At 45.7% G+C, this 22,852-nt stretch overlaps 4 protein-coding genes across 4 annotated transcripts; 2 read left to right on the top strand and 2 right to left on the bottom strand.

The window, feature by feature from the left end:
- Positions 1-7,364: 7,364 nt before the first annotated feature.
- Positions 7,365-8,576, bottom strand: GL218_07218 (uncharacterized protein; the record flags this gene model as incomplete). The annotated part of the gene is made up of 3 exons (XM_033583965.1): positions 7,365-7,933; positions 8,063-8,273; positions 8,358-8,576. 3 exons carry the CDS (start codon positions 8,574-8,576, stop codon positions 7,365-7,367), a joined length of 999 nt encoding a protein of 332 aa, XP_033433065.1.
- Positions 8,577-11,409: 2,833 nt separating this feature from the next.
- Positions 11,410-13,204, top strand: GL218_07217 (uncharacterized protein; the record flags this gene model as incomplete). Its single annotated transcript, XM_033583964.1, has 2 exons — positions 11,410-12,357; positions 12,407-13,204. The coding sequence occupies 2 exons, from the start codon at positions 11,410-11,412 to the stop codon at positions 13,202-13,204; spliced, it is 1,746 nt and encodes a 581-aa protein (XP_033433070.1).
- A 2,256-nt stretch (positions 13,205-15,460) lies between these two features.
- On the top strand, positions 15,461-16,009 carry GL218_07216 (putative FYVE zinc finger protein; the record flags this gene model as incomplete). The annotated part of the gene is made up of 1 exon (XM_033583963.1): positions 15,461-16,009. One exon carries the CDS (start codon positions 15,461-15,463, stop codon positions 16,007-16,009), a length of 549 nt encoding a protein of 182 aa, XP_033433069.1.
- Positions 16,010-21,155: 5,146 nt separating this feature from the next.
- Positions 21,156-21,656, bottom strand: GL218_07215 (uncharacterized protein; the record flags this gene model as incomplete). Its single annotated transcript, XM_033583962.1, has 2 exons — positions 21,156-21,321; positions 21,376-21,656. The coding sequence occupies 2 exons, from the start codon at positions 21,654-21,656 to the stop codon at positions 21,156-21,158; spliced, it is 447 nt and encodes a 148-aa protein (XP_033433068.1).
- Positions 21,657-22,852: the final 1,196 nt, after the last annotated feature.

Here is a 22,852-nt window from a genome sequence, read left to right as displayed (position 1 = left end):
TTCAAATATTCACGATCACTCCTACATACCCCATCACTTACAGGCTGCAGCCACTCGGTCAATCACAAATCTTTTTGTAAACTGCGCCTCTCATGGACTAGCTAGGGTCTATTACATACAGTCACTTCGAATCGTTTCCTACTTATACATCGATCCTACGTAGATGCGGCCCCCATGCGACCCGAGAAGTTAGGTACCTACCTGATAACGGCGAATAGAACCAAAAGCAGGATGTCAAGGTTGAGGAAGTCGGGAGTTCTGATGGTCTTATTGTGTCAACTAGATTATCTACCCGCCATGTTTATGGGAATACGATCAAGTGGCGAGTGCACGAATCCATTGAAACACCGAGAACTATGAACCCGGTTGAGATAGAGTCCATGATGTAGGTCAGAGCCCCTTTTCTTGGATGTTTCGAAATCCAAGTGATCTAAGATTATCCATAGTTTCAAAGTACGACCCTAACTTGCTATAGTGGCTTCTTGTCGTCGCCTCCCTGCTTGCCTTGTTCCTAATATGCGTACTCGACATAATCGTCTTACCTATAATCCAACCGGCAATTTACAATAGCATTCGCAGAGTCCATCTCGCAAACATTACTCTTTCTACCTTTAACTTCGCCTTGGCAAGTTCACACTCCCCCGTAGTCCAACGCCTACAGATATTTCTCGAACAAGGGTTCGACAATAGTACTAAATCTTCGTGGTAAGCTTGAGTAGAGAGATATCTATCTTAAGAAAACTACCCACTCTTTCAACTATAGGGGAAATTATATTCCAGCTTATTAGTGATGCGTTGATATGTAAGCAGGAATTTTTCCCTTTTTAATCAAGTAGAGTAATTTCGAAGCATATGTACACAAACGATCCTACTTCAGATACGAAGATAGAAGGTAGCTATAGTACAGTTATTCTCGAAGCTAGGCCAAGTGAATTCCATGTAGTCAATGTAAGGCTAAGCCTACCTAGCCTACCTACATACATCATTAATTTTACTGGCCATTCAAGTGTTACGAATTGCCATTGGTAGGTAGGTATGTAAGTTTTCGGTGTGATCTTCGTCGAGATCTTCAGTATTCCTCCCTGGTGCTATCAGCAAGTAGCACCGGCTGCAGTTGCTGCAGTAGAGGTGATGCACGTGCGGACATCCGGAAGATCGTGGTTATTTCTAGCCTGCTTATAATAATCAAGATGTTTGACTAAATCGACGCCAATATCATTATATACATGCAAGAGCAGCCGGGGTGGCTTTCGTACGAGGTACGTGCAACAAGTCTCATATTAATCAGGAGAGCCTCCCTACGCAGATTCATTCTGCGTAGGGAAATTTAGTATCTCCTGAAGTACGAGCTAGGCACGGGGCACGCTACATTAGGTATTCTAGCTAGATCTATTCCAATAATTATACTACGCCGTCCATGAGATGGCATGTTTTGAGTCCTTTTCAAGTATGTACTTGCTTAAATTAGAAAGAGGACCACGCCATGAAGTGCTTCTTATGTATAGATGTTACGCTAGAAGGTCTCCCCCGACACTACTAAGACATGTAAGACAGAACGCTTGCAGGCAGTGTCAGCAATCCCGTCTCGATCGGGTCTATAGTTCACCACCTAGGTAGCAATGAGGCTGTGTTTCCACCTCCGACCTTATCATGCCACGCGAAAGAATAGAGGGCCCAGACCAGGCAACAGTGGTGGGCAAAGCACCGGGATTGTCAGTACATGCCGAGGAAATTGAACTAGGGGAACTGACTTGCCTAGCCGGGATAAATTCACTCCTAGCTCTGAAAATCGTTTACTCGCCACTAAAGGGTATTGGTTCTCAGTTTAAGGGTGCACAGATTATAATATCGTACGTTGACGCCGCGAATGAATCATATCACTAGAGATATAGTATGAGTTATAGGACGCTACTACGAGTTTAACATCCAATAATAGAGGAGGTAAAAATGGAGGCCCGGTAGATAGGTCTGTATCAAGTCTCGCCAAGTAGTTCCTGGGTAAGGGTCCTCAGATCTTTAACTGTATGTAATCATGATAAAGTCACATCGGGCTGTTAGGCTTAGATTGGGGGTTGTAATGTGTATACCCAGTGATAAGCTCTTACAGCAAAGCTCTGGGTATAGAGAGGTATATAATATTCATGATAGCCTTCGACTCCACTATACTGCGTAGATATTGTTGAAGCTATCGATTTCTCACAGAGAGTTGCGGCCGAGCTGTCACTCCGGAAGGTATGAATACCTAGGTGTAGAATTTTTGAGTTATGACCTCCGCAGAGCGATGTGACGGTGTATTGCAGAACAAGAAGCATTAAATTTAGACTAGACCCCGGGGCTATCGAGAAAATCTGACGATTGCTGCAGTTCATCCCTACCCCAGGTACAAAACTCGCCACCAAGGTCACCTAGAGAGGAACCAGCAAGGTTGATGATAACTATGTAGGTATACATATATTCTGAATCTAACAAGCTGTAAAAGTTAAGTAAAAGTTTTCGAAGTTAACTTTAAAGATCACCGGGTTAGATCAAAATATAGGATCTTGTATATTCTATTCTCGCCTTATGCTAAGCTCGCAAGAAACATCTCTGAGGTGGGAGTATCGGCAATCGCCTAGCAATTAAGTCGGACGGCTTCGAGGGGCGCACAAGGCCCTCCCTCATACCGCAATCCTGCAGCCTCCGTTGGGTTGTGTTACGCAAATATGCAAATCCCGAGGCGGTTTCGGCGTCTGACGTGACCACTAGAGGTACGCATCAAGCCTCTGGCGTGTGAGGCACTTGGCACCTTCATTCGTATAGGTCGCCATTATCGTAGATCTATAATTTTCACTGCCGAGGATTGGCAAATCTCATTAAATCTAATAATTCCTACAACTATCACTTTTATAAGTTGATAGTAATAAAAAGCTAAATCCTGTTATTTAATTTGTTTTATATTACTTGCTTAGGTTAGATAAATGGCTGTGCTTACTTATACGTGAGTTCGATATGCAAGCATTCGGTTGAAATGTACAGCTCCGAGCTACATAGACATGTTCCCGATCAACGAGACGCATTGCCTTTTATTTAAGCACAGAGTGTGCTCTATATAGTATTAGTTATATCTATATCCTTAACTCCGCCTTTTCCTTCCAACCTCGGTTTAACCCTTCCTCATATACCTTTGGTCCTGCTTGTAGATCTATTAGCTAGCTTTGGGTACATAAGAGGTAGATATGTTTGGTGCTTTTAGATATAACGAAAAGACGAAGGAGCATGATCATTTCAACCTGCCTGATCACCAGTCGTCCCCGGTGCAGGAGAGGGAATATACGCGCACAGCTTGTGACTTATGTCGCGCGAAAAAAGCAAGTTAATAAACGTATACCCACAGTTCACAGGAAACTAGGACCAGCTAACCAAATCTTATTATACAGGTAAAATGCAATGGAGAAAAGGACGAATGCGACAGATGCATAGCTTCCTCTAACACATGTACATACACTTTAAGCTCTGGAACAGGGCCTGGTAGAAAACGATTGCGTAAGTCGTCTGTCGTCACAAATACCAGGTCAAATAAAAGTTCAATATCACGAAGTCGATCCCCTCGCCATCCCCAGAGGAAGACAACAACTAGTGGGCATAAGAACGGCCGTCGTACACCTAGAACGAGCCAGCCTACACAGAGTTCAAGAGAAGCCATCACTACTGGCACAATGATCGACAATTCTTTTTCTAGTCCATCCGATTCCGCCACAACGACTGGATGGTCGGTACCCGATTCAGAGATTCACCATTTACTGAACTTACCGACAGATATGGAACCATTCTCTGGGAATGAATTTGAATTTACTCCAGGTAGGTCTTCACTAACTCTATCTATCATTGCAGTATACACTTAGATGAAAGCTATGAGTGAAGTTTCCATAACCGATACTGACTTCAAAAGGGTTCTCTGCACCTGCATCGTTGTCACCTGATGATCAGTCGCCAAGTGGATTACATATGGATCAGGTACAGTTGTCAGACAATTACTCGTCCCTACTCGGTCTGTCATCTTCTGGGCCCATAGATTCAGCTCCTATTCTTCTACCACCCCCACCTACAAGGACACAATCTGCGCAAGACTTGACCAACAGCAGCCACAGCTCTGAACCTTTGAGCACGCCCACGACCTCCGGCAGCTTGAGCTCGGGTCAGAAATGTGGATGCTTGTGTGCCTTACTGTATCTGTTTGAAGATACAGGTGTCCAAATTACTTCCAGCAGAGACGTGGCAACCGATACTCTCTTCCAGTGCCTACAACGAGGCATGCAGGAATGTCAGGCCATGTTGTCCTGTCAAGAATGTGACACGAGAGTCAAAAATCCAATACTTCTCGCTACGCTCGGCAACCAATTAGTTGCCATTGCACGCGAGCTTGTCAGTCGATTCATGCAGTGCCAAACTGGGGAAGCCGCCCCAGTAGTTTTCCACTTCGGGCGTTACTCTATCAAAGGCACCGGCATGCAGACCCGGATGCTGCGAGACATGGTTGCATTGCATGTTCGGGATTTATATGGTTTATTGGATCGTTCTAAACTTAATATTGACGCTACCCCTGGGCCGTTGTCAATATTAGAGAACGCGAAGCTCGAAGTCAATAAGCTGCACGAAATACTATCACAGAGCTTAGAAAGTATAAGCAGTAACTATAACTAGGTAGTTGGTGATATCTCATGTAGTTCTACTAATTTCTCAGTCTGGTATTGTATACGTGGCGTTTGGGTATAAAATTCGGCAGTCTAGTCTTCAGGTTGGGTCGGTACACAAATAATCAAAGCGGAGGCAATTTTATTATAAAGCAGAAACTCTTAATACATACCTATCTCTTAAGGCTATCATCTAGTTTCACGGCTGTAACGGTAGGGATGTTTCAGCCAAGACGATCATAACAGATTCCCCTTCTCGAAGCAGTATTGCAGGTTGGGGGTTATCGAAAACCACGTGCGAATCGGTTGTGGTGCCGGCGATTAACTACTGGTAGATATAACTAATGAAAAAAAAAGAAAGAAAAAAAGATAATTTCGAATAGGACCGGTTTGGTAAGCCCGAAATTATACCTAGCCCATAGAAGGGTCACAATGTCCATCAAAGAATTTCGAAAGCCTCTATGAGCCAATCCCATTCGTCAGTTACCGTATCACTAAGCCTCTTCGAACCTGAGAGCTGAAAGCCTGTATATAGTCTTCAGACCGGCCGAGGTTTATGATTGTATCATCTAAATCTGCTTAATACATATGTACTGGTTGGCTTATCACAAGGATTAACGGGACGCATGTCATGATATGTGACACAGCATGAACGTGAGCACTTTGATTAAATTTCCTACGTGGGCTTACCTCCAAGTTATTAGCTAACCCCGAGAGGTATACGCCAAATAACCGTTGGGTATACTTCGTTACCCCATTGTAGATTCCTACCCTGCAATCTATTTTTGCAGCTCCTCCACAGGATCGTGCCGCAATGACTGATCTCTCAGCCCACATTAAAGCTGCCGTAGCATTTAGACGTCGTTCCGGTGCTTGGCTCAGTTGCGCATACGACCTACGAGCCCTACCGCGTGCCACGGAGATGACAAAGTTCTTTAAAGTCCACTACGTATGCGAGGCTAGTGCATGACATCCAGCTTTCAGCTACATAGGTATTTCGCCGGTCTAATGGGAGAAAGGGGAGGGAACTAAAAGCGATCAGCTCTATACAATACAATATTTACGTGATAAAGAAAGTAACTAGCGTACTCCGAATAGAATTCTCCGGATCTTCCATCTCAATAGCCTACCAGTCCTGCATTGGGACCACAAAGCCAATAACCCAGCTGTATGGATGAGCACCTTTCAATCACGTACTTCTATACAGTATACCATCCCGTAGCGGCCCCCACACAACCTGTCAGGGTTGCCATGCCGACCATTATGTATTGTGACGGGCTTCATTTCCACTCCCTAATAGCTATCGGGGATCAACGCATGTTCACCGCTTCCAAATAAATTCGCCACATCTCGATAGCCGTATCACCGTCACCCCATCAACTTTTTTTCTCTTCAAATGCTATCCCAGTCCCGAGTTTTAACAGCGAGCGACAGAGAATCTAGAATTAGGATCACGATATTAAACACCGGCAGAGCCGAATATTTACAATGTGAAATTAGGACTCGGATACATAGATTATGGGGCTATGAGCCTGGAAAAGGCCGGGAGATTCTGGAGGTCGGATCATGGGAATGTCCGGTCTACCCGAGGACCAAATGCTAGAGGGGTATGTACGACCTATATATTTGCCTTTAAAGCTCTAGAGCTCTTCGATCATCTCCACAAGCTTGTGGAACGTCTCTCGAACAATTCAATAAGGACCAATAACCCAAGAAAGTTACTGGGGTATCCGACGTAAATATGGCGCAGTAGGCCTACTAAATGATTACCCAAATACCTAACCGAATCCCGAGAATTTGTGCATAGAAAAAATACCAGTCATTTTATTCTGCAACTACCACTAAGCATCGATCGTGGTATGATAGGAAGAACTTCGGGGTTAGCCATGCCGAAAATCGTCATATTGCATTCAGAATCAACACGGAAACGACGCCACATCTACATGTGACCACGTATAATAGTATGGCGGTTGTGTAACCAAGGATGCTGTTCTACTCCTTAGTTGTTAAAGACTACCTTATATGAGAGCTAGGAGATGGCTCATTGATGAGATATTGTATGAGAGTGCTATACAAGCTACTCGAGATAATTCATATCTGATATGTATATGGGATATCACAGGTATAATAGGTCCTTTCGGATTCACTCTTCTATGTTCCTTCGGGAAGGGATGGATAAAACATTGAGGAGTATAAGATGTACAGGGCACTTCAAATACAATATTAGCGTGTTACGCAGGGTTTAAACAGCAGGTCTTAGCTTCGTAACCAGCCCCTAATCACTAACTAAATTTTACCAGAATCCGGGATTGCTCTCCTGGCATCGTAGTTCAATTCAGAATCTAGAAAATCAATATGAATATACCAGGTAGGTACCTAAGGAGGTAGGTAATATCGTAGGCAGCATTGACCCTAATAGGCTTCAAGTTAGGTAGGTTACCCGTAACCTTTTCCATCAAGGACGAAGCACTCTCGTAAAGACAAATATATTAGGTATCCAATCACAATCACGTTATCACATCCAGAAACTTAATTGGGAATCATGGGCATCTTGTTATTTTTATTCGCATCTAGGATGAATATATAGACATCCGCTGTCAGTTATTGTTAGTAGTCAACAATAAGTCAACGCCAGTGCATGTGATTCTTCAGGTGCCACTCTGTAGTCCCAGATAACGAATTGCCTCCCTTAAGTCAAGTCATGACTATCTCATCGTCGTCAGGCTTCGTGAACATGAAAGTAGGGAAGATGTTGGGCGCACGGTCTTCAAACCATTTCAACCAGGAGCCTCCGTTGGGGTGCATCAAGCGCTCTTTCCAGAAGTCATCAAGCTGGTCTCCGCTAATTTTGTTGGAAAACACGGCTGCGGTATTCATCCAAGCATGCAGAACCTCTCCAGCATACTTTCTCCATTTGACCGACTGATCAAAGTCAATCGCTTCATGCTTCTTCCAAATCTCAGCGACTAAGCCAGGAAGCACCGGACAAGTGTCATTGACGTGGTCGATAAGAGGGTCGAACTGGTCGAGAGCAGGCGCAAGAATAGTGCGCGACCCAAAGAGTCGAGAGATGGCCATGTCACTCCAAATATCCGTCGTTGCAGCCCACTCCACGGAGATGAAGATGTTCTTCAGTTGACTCGGGTTGCCAGGGACAAAGAACGCCTCGAATTTCTCGGAAAAATGGTGGAAAACTTCATTGAAGTTGTTGCCGGCAAAGAAGGGTACGATGAGGTTCTGAACAGAGGAGGTCAATTCTCCCACTACAAAGATGATTGTTAGCGGCTACCAGGACTTAAGAGTAATTCTGTGATAATAAAGGGGTATTATTATTACGGCATTTAACAAAATGCCATGGAATTAGATCGAATCAAGGGAGGTGGCAAACTTACAGTCATACTTGTCCGTGTCCCAGTAGACGAAGTCCGTAGCGGGGCAAAACCAAGTCCTATCCCCATTTCCGAGCTTGAACACACCACCTTTCTCGAATGCAATGCTTCGAGACATGCGGCAGGCGTGGGCCAGCGCCGGAACAGATCGGCAGACGGAACGGTGGTTGCTCACGACGATGTGGTGGGCACCGAGTTCTTCATCCATCGCATGCTAAAGAAAATATCAGGCCGTGTTAGCGGTTTAATGTAAACGGAAAGGTAAAGGGGCTCCAGAGAGACAACAAAGTTCACTTACCTTCCAGATCATACGACGGACATGCTGGGGCAAGGAGTTGAACTGAGGAAAGCTCGAAGGTGCGGTGGCAGTCTCGGGCATCGAATCGATGTCCGACTGCTGACTGAGATCCATGTGATCAACGCTCGTGACCTCGTCAAGGCCCATGGACTCATCATGGCTTGTGGACTCGTCAAGGCTCATGACCTCATCGAGCTCTTCCTGAAGGTCGACCCTCATCTTCAGTGTTGGGGACAAGAGAATGATACTGTGAAGGTTGCCAATATGGGTAACAAACCCGGTGGTAGATGAGATCTTGCTAAAGGATGCAAGACTCGAGGAAATGATGTTCTTAGGTTGGGACCTTTCACCTGTGAACCTGATGAAGTTGAAGAGAGGAAAATATCAATAGAAATCACTGGGGTGGTGCCTTATTTATAACCACCTGGTGACCTGAGGTATTAGGAAACTATTTCAACTTAGTTTTGAAAAATTCGCTCCGCCCTGATAATCAGTGATTTGTTCACGTATGACTCGTTGAATCTAGGCAGGCGACTGGCAAGTTTAGCTGCTTAGGAAGGAATAACCTGAGGAATGTACTGCACTAAACAGAACCTACTTATATATTCGACTGTATGCCAGTCGAAAGGTATAGATATTCGACTGGCATACAGTCGAAAAAAGTATACATATTTGAAGCTATGACACGAAGTCCAGTCATGCATTGTGACAAGGCAGGTATTTTGACATTCTAAAACTAATGAACTAGGAAGGGACATCGTGATGTATTGTCCAATAAATGATCTTGATTTCTAAAAGAATTTTGTCTGCACCTTGACTAAAGACGGAGACAGTCATCTCAACTCCAGATTTTACGGGGTGCCATCTTGGTGAATCAGCAGCGGATTTCGACCTTTACAAATGTCCTTTCATCCCTAGATGTACCTGTTGGTATAATACGTACTTATTAGCGCATTGCTGCTCATAATATTGTTAATTATTACAGTACAGAACTCAAGTCCCTAGTATGGCAGTACTGCCGTTTAGTCGAACGTTTGCCTAACACGGATAGGAATTGGCTAAACTGTCCAGAAACAGAACTACTTGTTACTGGTCTGAATATCCACACAGCGTTAAAGATCGTTTGAATTGTAAACCATCTTCTACAATCTATGCTAATCCACACACCAGTTGGATAGTGGTTTATTGTTCGGTGTGCATTATGGTGAAAAGGGGGTAGATAAAGGACCTCTGTAAGGGTAAGGGACCATCGACATTTATATCTTATGCTGCATACAAACAAAGATTCGGCCTGAACTAAAATATACATATCGCCTTGAATAATAGGGGGCAAACTACCTGCATGCGATCATCGATAGTAAAGCTAAAAAGGTGTAACAGAGACCCGTTTTCCTGGTGTGTAATAGAGGAGCGCGCAGCAAGGAGCATAAGCAGAACCATGTAGATAAGGGCGAACACTAAGGAACATCCGTATCATACAAGGACAGTTTCAATTGTAATTTCATTCATATTAGGTACTTACTTACACTAATCATGGACAAACGCGACTGTGACTTGGGATGTTAAAATTCGCTGCCGAGTTGTAAATAAAAGCTAGTGAGCGGAGAGCGTATTCCAACCGCAGCAAATCAAACCACATTGCAGTAAGAAATATATTACAAAGCTTCTATTACTGACTGAGTCACTGTCTGGGTGATAAGTAAGAGGATATTGAGCTCCAATAGGAAGTTATCATAAGTATATGCCTAACAATAAAGTTGAAACGAGACCCTTTCCTAGAGTTGCGAGCTCCAGAAACTCCCTGTATCATTCGTAATCCTTAGAATCAAATTAGTGTAAACCAAGAACCTAGATAGGTACCTATGAAGAGCTTTTAATATATCTGTATCCTCCACCTGGCCGTTGGTTTCTACAAGTTGCATGTTGGAATTGAATGGGCTTTACACTCATGTACATGTACTTGAGGCATGGCGTGTAAGTGGGGAAGCTACTTTTGATGTTGAACATTACAAACTGTCCGATTTGTAGAATAGGGGGGCCCTCCTTCGTATGTTCAACGCTATGATTGGCCCGTACGCTAGGTCAATGAGTCAGACAAGTAAATTATCACGATGACGCGTATTATAGGACAGTGTAATTCATCTAAGGTTAAAGATTTTTTGAGTTAACTACAAATTGGGCAATATTGGTAATTTACCGGATGGTGAAAGAGCATAGACGTACAGACAAGTCCGAGCCGTTGGCGATGAGGGTTTAGACCTCCGGGCACTACTCGGCCCACACGGAGATCAAAATCTAAATTACGACCTTACCACTCACAGAGTATCAAATACCGCTAAAAAGAAACGCAACGGGAGTTGGTAAAAAGTACTCTTTATTGCTCGACGTTCTCGATAGAACGTCCATATCGAGGTGGTTCGTGTGTAGAGGCGTTGATTGATACCTCCATTTCGGCTTCGGCTATCCGGTTGACGTGCAGGTCGAAATCAACTAGAACATTTCAGAGGCGGATAGTTTAAAAATAAAGAAAAGCTTGATACGTCCCGTTCTCGCTTATCAAGCCGTCAGGTTCGTACTGGCCTCGTTTTGAATTATCTTTTCTGAGGGGAAACCGGGGGGGGGGGGAACAAGGGCAAGGGGGTTCAAAACTAGCAGGGTTTGGAATCCTACCTCGTGTTTATACATATGTACCTGATTAATTCTGTAGCCTTAACCCTTAATGGTCCAATTATAAACCCCGATCCGTTCAATTTAGATTTAAACATCGCCGAAAGCTCAGCCCCAAGAGATCTAATTATGCTTAGCCATTGGGCTACCAGAAGACTTTAGTGGTCCAGGGGTTAAGAATGTTGTAAGAGGTTGATCTCTTGTAAATTATGTAGCCTAGGTAGGAGGTATGTTCTTTCCATTCTATAGTTATTCCTATTCTCGTAATACATCCAATGTTAAATGATTTTCCTCAACGTACAGTTGGATAGTAGGATACCATCAAGTATAACCTGCGCGTAGTCTTGTCTCATGTAGCGACTTGCGCCTTTGTTCTGCAGCAGCAATGCAGAACCATCATCAAGATGAACATTTTGACGACAATAAATACCATTTCCCGCCCAATACGCTGACATCCAAACAGTCTCAACCATGGCTTGAGGTAGCCCCAGTACGAGACGAGCAAGGCACACCGGGATTGCAACCTATATCACACGATGGACACAAGTATGCCGACGTTACTGCTCTGGGAGGAATGCGAGATGCGACGGCGCCATATAGAACACAAGGATCAGCACACGCCGATGAAATTACCTCGCAAGGGTTGCAGGCCGTCCCTACGATCGCAACAGAACGATACATGACGCAATCACAATCGCAACCGCAGTTTCAATGGTCCGGCCCAAATGCGAGTCACAACTATGGGCAATCGTTCCAGACCTTGCCATCATCACATGTTTCAGGCTTTTCTAGTGAAAATCTGATGCATAATCCTCAGCTAGCCTCGTCGAGTGCTGAACATCAATATCTCAGTCCTTATGCTGCAGCCGGCGCGGGTTCGTCGTGGGTAAAGGATGAAGGTCAAATTTTGGGTAATGGTAAAGAGGTGAAGGTGAAACGTTGGGTATTATGGACTATAGTTGGCGCCGTAGTGTTACTACTTGGGATCGGCGCGACTTTGGGCGGTATTATAGGAAGCCAGGCACATTGGAGCGTCAATTACGACGGAATGGACTCGAATATAACTTCCAACGGTACATCATCCAATCCTCCGAAGTCGACGCCAACACAATCTATCAAAGTCGGTTCCAGGTTAGCTGTGACAGGGTATAGGACCGATGCGGATTACGGAATTCGTCTTTTCTTTCAAGACGAAGATAATCAAATACGATTTACAGATAAGGAGCACGTCAGTGCCAATTGGACCAAGACGACGGTTTTGGACATACTATTATATCAACCAATGGAAAATGGATCGATAGCCGCGGGGTCGTATTTGTTTGCCGACCCGGTGGTAAGTTTCATACCCAAGTATGGCCGTGTACACATTGCTGATTGAGTAGCCAAATCTTGAGTTTTTCTATGAGGATAAAGATGGTATAATTCGGGGTCAGAACTTCAATTTCGAGTTTGAAAACGGGAAATTTCCTCTCAAAGGTGAACCCGGAAGTATCAATACGTATCCTCTACAGACGGCTGGAAAAGCTCGAATATCATGTTATTTCCCTTTTATTGCTTCCCAGGACGCCAACAACGCTATACGGTGGACTACGTTGCTAGGACAAAATGCTAGTGACCTCTCAGCCCCGTGGTGGGTTAATGATACGAATTGGAACATTAAAGCATCTAAAGGGGGTGGTATGGTTGTGCTTCCAATCGCACAGACATATCAAAACGCCGGAGGCATAATCTACCGAAGTAATGAGGGTATGCTATCACTCAAAATCCGTGATGGATTAGAGTCTTCTAATGACGGGGTGGCTTGGAGAAAAGGGGCTCTGTCGAAGAAGATCCCAGCCGACACCTCTATCGGCGCCTTTTCCGTTGGACGACCTTACGACAACAATAATCAAGTTAATACGTATATATTATATCAGGAGGAAGATGGTACGATACAAGTCGTATGGCAAGACGACGATACAGGTTGGAAAGGACCTCAAACTTACGACGCGTTAGATGGAGCTGAGAAAGGAGCTGACATTGTTTGCCTGACTCCTGGGGCCTACGAACCTGGAAATATTGGCATATCTAGAGAACAGGATATGAACCGGTGCTTTTTCCAAGTAGGCGGCGGGAAGGTTAAAGAAGTATGGTTTGACGGCACTAACTGGGTTTCAGTGGGAATCGTGCCGATTACGTAGAAGCATAGGTACCTACCTTACCTATATACGATAGGTAGAGTTAAGAAGATAGGTACATATTATACCCAATGAATATAACAGTTTAAGTTCTAAATGGTTAGAGGAGTACCTCCTATAGAGACCTATAAATGGAATGCACCTAACCTTGGATTAGGTACATCAATGATCTGAGAGCCTTGAATATAAAATAGACGCTAATGCAGCAGCTCTAACTTGCAAGTTAGGTACATGTTCATGTATCTTAAAAGCACTAACACCGATTGCCCCGCCGCGGCACTCTCCAAGCACGCGATAGATAGAACCCCGAGTTAGCCGATAAGATAAGAAGATGTATCAGCATATCAGCAGCATATCGAAGTTGCTTGGCAACTGCGCTGCTCTCACTCTCTAGCGGCAACATCCTTCGTGCCTCTCTTCCTTATACATACCAAAACTAGGGAATCGCGTTGTCGTCGGTTCTGCTTTGCTGCAGGGAGGTTTACATCTTCCATTCACTTTACTTACCTGTTCCAACTTCTATATTTTATACATGTACTCCGAAGGCTTAAGCGCCATTGTATCCCTGTAAGTTTATTAAGAGGAAAGTCCGTGACCATCAGAGGGTTATGGCTAGGACCTCTGCCCCTCAACTTATTTCTCAACATAACATTAACATAACATTCTCTATGGTATCGTACCTAGATTAAGACTATCGCTAACTTTCCGTCTTCTCAGTTCTTCAGCAATCCTTATTTGCCCCGGAGGGGTTCGTCGCTATAAACCAGTGCCAAACGATAACCAAGCTCGATTAATCAACATCTCTCAGAGACTCTAAGCATATTTCCGCGCTTCTATGATTTCCCCGTCGATCTCCTTCTATGCGGCTTGAGCGAGTCTGGGTCACAGGATGTCTGCTAGTAGTGATCCACCTATTTCGCCTCGCCTATCCGAAAGGGATGCTCTCGAAATAAGCGACGCTGGCTCAGGGAGCTCGCATGCTCGGAGCGAGACCCGAGTTAACCATGTCTGTCCATACAGCACTTCTAGGTTCTTTGACCAAGAATGTTCTCGATATCACGACTGTCCAACACACACGATTGAGAGGAGTCCTGTGGGGGATGATGATGGGAGTGTGGCGATCGGGATGCGTGGCCGCGGGTCCGGTCAGGCTAATGCGACAACACAACAGATCGGTAGCGCGTTAAGACATGACGCGGATTCAAATAGCTTGGGCACAGAATCGAATATAGTAAATGGTTCAGCGTCTATCCAGGGCATAGGTTCCAATTCCCAGTCGTCGGAATCCGACGTTGGCACCAATACAATCGCATCCGATGAACGGGGCTCAGAATCATATGCAGTTCAAGTTGGCGATACACAAGAGGGGAGGCTAACTCTCAGGGAAGTCTTAGACCAAACGAACGAATCGTTTAGTGGGCTATCCATTGGGAACTCGGCACCACCTCAATCCAGTACCGATGCAAGATCCCCGATAGTTAGACGTACGAATCAGAATGCAACTGCACCACCATTGGTAGTGTCAAGTGAGACCCAGAGGCCCCCCTCGCGCTTAAATCCGATAGCATCAGAATTTACTCCACGGTCAGGCAGGTCTCCGCAGGATATTACCCTTCCGAGATGGCAGCCAGATAGTGAAGTGACATTTTGTCCAATATGTCGCACGCAGTTCAGCTTTTTTGTTAGGAAACATCATTGCCGGTAAGTTCTATTCTAACTATAATATATGACAAAGCTGGTCGAGGAAACTAATAAAGAGGAAAGAAAATGTGGAAGAGTAGTATGTAATGCGTGCTCCCCACATAGGATTACTATACCACATCAATATATCGTACGGCCACCCGGTGAAAGGACGTTTCAACGATATCCTTTCCTCGGGGATGAAGGCGGCATCGCCGATTTTACCGCGCTCGGAGGAGGTGAACAGGTTCGGCTCTGCAACCCCTGCGTCCCGGACCCGAATACTACACCACCTCAAACCCAGCACTCGACAAGCCAATTCTCACCGAGGTCGACGCATCATCGATCCCAGAGTAGTTCTAGTGGCAACTACAATGGGGACAATAATCTCAGCCGCCCCCAGCAGTACTTGGTCTTACCAAATTCATCTCATGATGCCTACCCTAGGAGTCGAAGTGTCACGATGGTTCGTTTCCCCCGTTGCCACTTACAAGTAGCCTACTAATGCCACCATAGAATTCTGGTCCGGGCCCGTCGAGGCCTGTAAGCGGACCTTACTTCCCGTCTCAAAATAGAATTATGACCGGAACCCCGCCGACGTACTACTCACGCCCACAGCAGGCACACCCGAGATATCGCCGTACTTCACTCCTGGGCCATCAATTAACTGCTAGTTCTTTCATGGATATAGCCAGTGGTTCCTCGTCCACATCCTCGACAGCGATGACTAATCGCCCATTACCACCCGCGCCACAGATCCCGGAAGAAGATGAGTGCCCCATATGTCATCGCGAGCTACCTTCGAGAGAGCTCCTCAACTTTGAGGCTCTACGAGAGTCGCATATCGAATCATGTATCATAGCACATAGTTCGTATAACCCAAGTTCTGGCGCATCCGGCAGGTCGAGCCAGGCTACTCGCAGAACCGGTATGTTTCCGTACCTAGCCACGGAGAAGGACTGTGTGGATTCTGCGGAATGTACCATCTGCCTCGAAGAGTTCGAAGTTGGCGTCGGTATGGCGCGTTTGGAGTGCCTATGCCGCTTCCACCGAGCTTGCATCAGCGCATGGTTTGTCGATCACCCTGGGCGATGTCCCGTTCATCAACACGACAGTCTCGGTTACTGATGGAATACTTTCCTGATATGTTTAGCTGCTTGCACGTCTCTGCAACTCACCTCTCAGCATAGAGTTCATATAGTCTTGCCTCATTGTAGTTGTATTAATTTCAAATTCCGCAGGAGGGCCTAACCTAGGTATAAGTTCGGCAAGGGGACGGGCGTTTGTAGCACTGCTTTACACTCTTTATAATCTGCATTTCTAATGGTTAGCGGAAGGGCTTTTCTTTTCCCTTAGATACATGTGGCTCCTACGTCACCACACAAGTACGGAGTCTGGTGCAGGGGCTAGCGCTTGGATAGACCTATACCATTTTGCCTTACCTTTCCAAGCTGACTGTAGGACATTTGTCTCCAAGTTGCATACCTACTATGTACCTGTGCTCGGTGACGTGGTACCTAGATGAGTAACGAAATTCCTTGTAATCCATTGGCAATTATAATAAGTAACTAGCCTCTATATGTCGTACCATTGTGATTTAATTATACTGCTACCCGTTACCATCTAGTTTAGTTCGACAGGGACTGAGCCATCAGCTACTCTTACAGGGATCGTGTTAGCCTCGTCGACCTTGGCTTTTCACCGACTTTAGTGGTAAGAAATATGCTTATGTACCTAGAAGTATGTAGAAGGATGCGGTTTGTGCCCCCACATTTGGCCTGTTTGGTTTAGTGTTGGCGTCGGCGATCGAGATTTCCCCATCCTGCCCTCATCTTTTCCCCCACACGCACGCACGCTGCTTATTAGTCTTGGGTACCCTAAGGGACCTGTCATAAAACACAGTCCCTCGCTGCTTAACCATTTCGACTATTTCCCCCGGAATGACGTATGACGTATGTCGTACGCGCTAGACCACCGAGAACCCCCTACCCTGTCGTCCCCCTTTCTTTCTTGTGCCGGGGTGAGCTATCATCTATCGGTTCCTGGTTGGCGACGGGGAATTGGCTGGGGGGCAGGTTAGTTGCATGCGTCTGCGACTAAATCGAGGCGTACCTGACGTCGTCTTACGGCTGGGGGTGGTGTAATATTGTGCTACCCCCTTGTCACCGAGGACGCGGATAAATGCCGTTGTTGGGTCTGCATATACATGCGTGCGTACGTGCGTACTGTATGTATGCTCATAGACGGATTTTAGGGGAGTAGTCCAATAGGAGGATAAAGCAGCGACTGATGGGAATGCTTGGCCATTGGTGTGTACAGATGATGCAGGTCGGGGATGTACCGGCCGGTCGTTTGGACCCGAATCATCGGACTCCGGTATAGAGTCACGGGTCCCGGGCTCGGCCTACGTCGCTCATCATTCAGGTCCTGAATTTCAGGTCTTCTCCTAAGTTTCTTACTTGGATAACATACAGAAGGACGTCAAAAAAATATGGCGCACCTACTAGTATAATTGTCAGTAGAGGTTCGACAGTTATCTTGACGCCTCTCTGGCTTACCAGCTTCATCCAAGGTGGCAAAAAAAATAACTATAATAGGATTATAAAATACTACTCTAGAAAGTTCACGTGAACTTGAAGCCAAGATGTTGAATGCTCGATATTAACTTAGTAATGCATCCATACACAGCACTCCTTTTCTTGCAAAGTCATAGTTGACATTGCCTTCGAGTGGCAAAGGCCAGCAACAAAGATGCATAGGTAAGTTACCTGTTACTTTATTAATATATTTTATTTGGTGTGTAGGTCGTTTATGTCGCTGATTAATGCTAGGTAATTTATGAGACAACTCTACAACCACACCATCATTAACTTACCACGTCGAGTTACCAATATAGATCATATATATTACTTGGTGCATCGTAAAATCCAATGTTACTTATTGGAGCAGGCGTTGACAACACTAGATTCATCATATCTTATAATTTTAATGAATCAGTAAGAATAACGCGACCATAAATTTCACTACAACCATAGTATAATATGACGAGCTTTTGGCTTTTAATCACCAAGAGGTTTTTAACGTGGTCGAATAACGGGGTAGCTAAATTGCAGCCTATTTCAGCATAATGTTAACGAAGTTTACTACATAAATCGATAATTTGGCAAATACAGAAATGAAGCTTATGACTTGATCATCGTAAGATTATAATAAAAAGTCATCTATAAATATAAACATATGTATTCTACATGAAAATAGCCATAACCCCTCTTCTAGGCTTGTCAGGACTTGCGTAGGCCTTCCAATGATTGTGCTTATCATGCTTATATACATCCCCCCCTTAAGATGCCTCAAAGAGGAATACTTCCCGAATTTCCATGCATGAGGCTCTTGTGATTCGCCCCGATATGAACACCATATCGGGCCTTGGAAGATACCCGGACACGCGTGAACGCAGCTTATAGGCATGTATGTCTTGCTTATCGTTCCTTTATGGATACTCATCGACCAGTACCACAACCTCGGAGCCCAACCGCATCTAACCGATAGCTACCCGTTGTTCAACTTCTGCGAGTCGAAATGAAGTACATAAGGAACAGTTTCAGGTGAGGTAACCAACTTAGTTTACTTATTAGGCAGGTACCTCATTAGACAGGTCGACGTTGTTGAACAGAGGTTTATGCCAAAGGAATAGCCAAGCCAAAGGATTGCAAAGGGCGACAAATGAGCGAGAGGAAACAGTTTATATTGTTGCATCGACCAATGACTAGATGGACCGTTACATGCTATCGACCAACAACGAATGGCGGAACTCGGCATCTATTCGCTTCAAGACAGCACCTCGAGATAACTGAGCGAAGCGGAAGCGGTGAAAAATACCATTTGTTTCATTTTTTTTTTCCGTCTTTCCAGCAATACGTGCAGCCATCCCACGTGCCGCCATGATATGCCGCAGGCGAAAAAAAAAGGAAAATAACTTGCAAGGATCAGTTAGGATGACAGGCACCCCTCCCATTGAGAACCGGTGAGACATTGTCCAAGAACACAGAATCTCCTGTCCAACATACCACTATGGCGTAGGTCGATACGATACGAGGGGAAGAGAGAACAAAGCGTTGGGGTCGAAAAAGTAGAAACCGTTTGCTCGATATAATAAATATACTTCTTTATAGTTCATGCGTACTGTGCGTAGGTAGAAGGACGAGAAAGGGGGGACATGTACCTACATAAGCAAATATACATACAGGCCAACCCCTTGCCTCTCATTCGTCCCTACGAGGTAAATGCCTGTCGAATAAGGACAAGGAGCGCCAATTGCGTCAGTACCCAACAAAGAACCATGACTAACAGCCACGCCCTACACACATGGCAAATTCACGAAAAGACTCAGATGACGGATAGGTTTTAGATTGCGAAAAGCTCATGGGATTTTTGAAAAAGCGATAGGAGAGCCGAAGGACCCTGGTCTGAAAGTCAACTGGACACGCCAAATGCTACCCCGTCCAATCCTCCCCGAAAAATAATAATCATAATAATAATAATCAAGGCCACGTCCTGTTTCCCGTCCCAAAAGCCCTCGTAGACTAACCGAAGCCCTCCGTGGGGGTGAGATATCTTTCTATAGGTCCCAGCGTACGAGAGCGAGAAGAAGGAGGGAGACGGGACCAAGCGGGCGCGTCGGGGGAGCAGCAGAGAGAGGGGGGGTTGTGACGATCATCTTTCGCTTGGGCGTGCTTCAAAGTGTGGTTACACAGATAAGCGTTCCTCGGGCTTCGACTCGCTCGGGCGTTGGGTCTGATGGGAATCTGGATTTTCCCATGAGATTAAATCCATGGTCCAGAGCTTTCCGATTTATTTCCCCCCTGCTGCCCTACTCCAATACCCAAAGCTCGTGTAAATATCCATGCATATAACACGCCAAAATAAAAATAAAAATATAATAACAGTAATGAATGAATAATTTAATCCGGCGAACGTCGCAACGCCGACTTTGCCGCCGTCCGTTCTTTAAGTTAGGTAGGGTTCTCGAAATTTCTCGGCCGGTACAAAAGTCCCCGGGACTGGATAACAATGTTCGCCCGAAGCAGGTAGATCTCCGTCTGTACCCCTATTTCGACCGGCCGACGACACCACTAGCTCCCCCGGTTCTGTTTACACCGCATGTGAAAATACCCATACGGCAACCCTATCTTCCATGCAAACCCAGCCGTCCCGCGTCGCCATGGGAATCACAGCGTCTGCATTATTGAACCACCCAATGTGACTACCATGTCGTAGGACTTCCCCTCGGTCGCACCCGTAGCAACGTCTGCGCCTCTGCCAATCATGTCGTGTCCAGCGTAGCGCGTTATCAATCTTCATGATCGATAAAAGACATATCGTATTGTTGAGAGGTGAGTGGCAGCAGCCAAGCTGGAAGCCGGAATATTGGCTCCTATCTCCTGACTAAGAATTGACGTCTCACTTAACGGTACATTGCGATGACTCGTAGCTGTCGTCGATTGTAGATACAGCGCAGAGAACTGCAAAACATCCTAACTATGTTAGCTTCTCAGCACCGCGAACCCAAGTATCGGACAAATGAGCAGGCAAGTTCAGATCTGGAGCAAACGAGGACATGAGGGCCTACTAACTGCCAGGCTATAACATACTATTCGTCACCAGCGAGAAATCCAGAATAGCAGTCGAATGAACGGGTAGGCTCTATTCGCGAATCATTGTGCTCGAACCAAGCTATGTCCCAATGACGAGCAACGCCTACGTACATGTTGCCAACGAGGTCAATCGCCTCCGGTTGACTGCCGAAATCAAATCGTTATTGCAAACGCCGTTTGTGATGCCAAATTCCGTTCAACCCATCCCCTAATCCAATGGTAGTCCTGATGCTGATGTAAGTCATGAAACGGCAGTGGTATATAAACTCTTTTTCAACACCGGATTCCCTGTCTTGGTATAAAAATCACAGTACAACTCGTCACCCCCAAATACGTAGCACTGTTAAAACACACTCAGAATCGAAGCCTCCCGTATTAGCCGGGCGGACTATCCCACTGAGAAGAACTACTAAAATCCAGAAGCAACGAGCGGCCACCGAGCGAATCTGGTTAGTAAATGTATAGTAATAATCCGGCAAGTCCTGTGAGCTCGAATCTCGGTGCCAGTAGCGACCTTAAGTCGCGAAATCGGTATGGGTATCATAGGCGCCGCTGTCGCAACACGGCGGCCGTTATTTGTCCAACCTCCCTCCTCTCCATTGCAACCTCGCGGCAGTAGCCTACTTCCTGCCTCGGTTGGTAGATGTAATTTTGCTTGTACTCATTAGATCGCCAATATATTTCTGCAAAAATTTGTTATGGCTGTCAAGCTTGTCGTGTTCCTCCTTGACTGCCTCTATTCGGTTGAAGATCATTAAGAGAGAATCCTGCAGCGCCCTCGCATGCCTGTAATCCGTCAGCCTTAACCTCGCCAGTCTCGTCGGATCAAATTAGACTTACTTATGAAGTTCTTCCCGAGCCTCGCGTCCCATAACCTCGATATCCTCGCTCGTTCTTCGCGGGCTCATCGCCCTAACATCATCTGGTTCAAGCTCTGGCTCTAGTGGGCCAACTTGAGAGGAATCTCGAGGAACTATGAGAGTGCCGCTGCTCTTGCGGTTAGGCAAACGCGGTCGAATAGGGATAGGACTGTGAATCCCCTGGGTTTCTGCAGAAGATGAAGACGAGGAATCCGATCGCTCGGGGAGATTAGGTTTCGTATTTACGGGTTCACTACTCATCGTGAACGCTTTGTGTGTATAATCCTACTACTGGTCCAGACCGTCGGAGGGTTTGCGGAAATGAAGTATTAAGTTGGCGAAAGCGAACGACGTGATGCCCGCGGTATTAGAATGGATTAAAAAGTTGGTAGGATGCTTTGAAGGTTTACGCCCGTATCCTCCCGTCACCCAAGCTTCCGAGAGATCGCCACCATTCAGTAGACAATAGGTACCGTGATGTCCGAACGGGTAGAATAAATGCGTATGTATATCCGTGTGCGACAGGCCTGAGGCGCAGGTAACGAGAGAAAGGTGCGCAAGAGGCTGTCTTGGCTAATTCCTGCAAGAAGGATACATCGGCTCTTTTTCTATAATTTCTTTCGTGTGAGGGTGTGGGTTGTATAAGTCGGTCAGGATACGGTAGTGGAAAAGAGAAAGGGTGGGCTTTGGGTAATAAGGGAGGAGAAGCAGGAAGAGTTCGAATGGGCCTGGTCTTGCGAATCGGGGATGAGCGGGGGGGACCAATTCGACATACCTAGGGTTGAAGTGATCGCCAGACTAAAGCTCAGGACTTGGACGGGGGTGCCGCAGGTGTTTTGGGGGGTGACAGGGTGAGCGTGGTTGGGTTTTGCGCTGGCCGAGTATGAGAGAGTTTGTGTGGTCAGTCAGCTCGTGGGTCGTTTGTCGATCGGTACAAAATTGTTCAAAGGACGGCAAAACGACGTTTTTGTTTAGGTCTCTGATGTGACAAGAGAATTACGGCACGGCACAGGGACGTGGGCGAGTGACATAGTCACAGTAAAACTAACACTGTATTAGACCAGTGGGTACCTATCCACTTTGCTTGATTGCCATGTACCTGCCTTACCAAGGCGTAACGTAAGTACATACGTACACCTGCTTTTGTACCTACCTTCTCTACTTCGCTACCTACTACTACTAGATGTTGTTCTCTCCGACATCTCCATACGTCCATACATGTCCATGGTCCATGGTCCATGCCTTCCATGCTTGTGTTCCATGTCTTGTACCTACGTACATATTATGTAGTGTACCTACGTGGATGTACATGTATCTACATAATGCATTCTTAATGCATCTATGTACCTACAGCCTTTCTGCCTCTTTTGACAAGACTGAGGTATGAATGAGAACCTTACATCCATCTATGTCATCGTAAGCAACCGAATCTCGGCGGGAAGGACCCTTGAATTAAA

Source organism: Daldinia childiae, assembly GCF_008694065.1.
Source record: "Daldinia childiae strain JS-1345 chromosome Unknown Scaffold8, whole genome shotgun sequence".
Lineage (NCBI taxonomy): Eukaryota > Fungi > Ascomycota > Sordariomycetes > Xylariales > Hypoxylaceae > Daldinia > Daldinia childiae.
The sequence above is the reverse complement of the archived record's forward strand: the minus strand, read 5'-3'. Positions and strand labels throughout refer to the sequence as shown.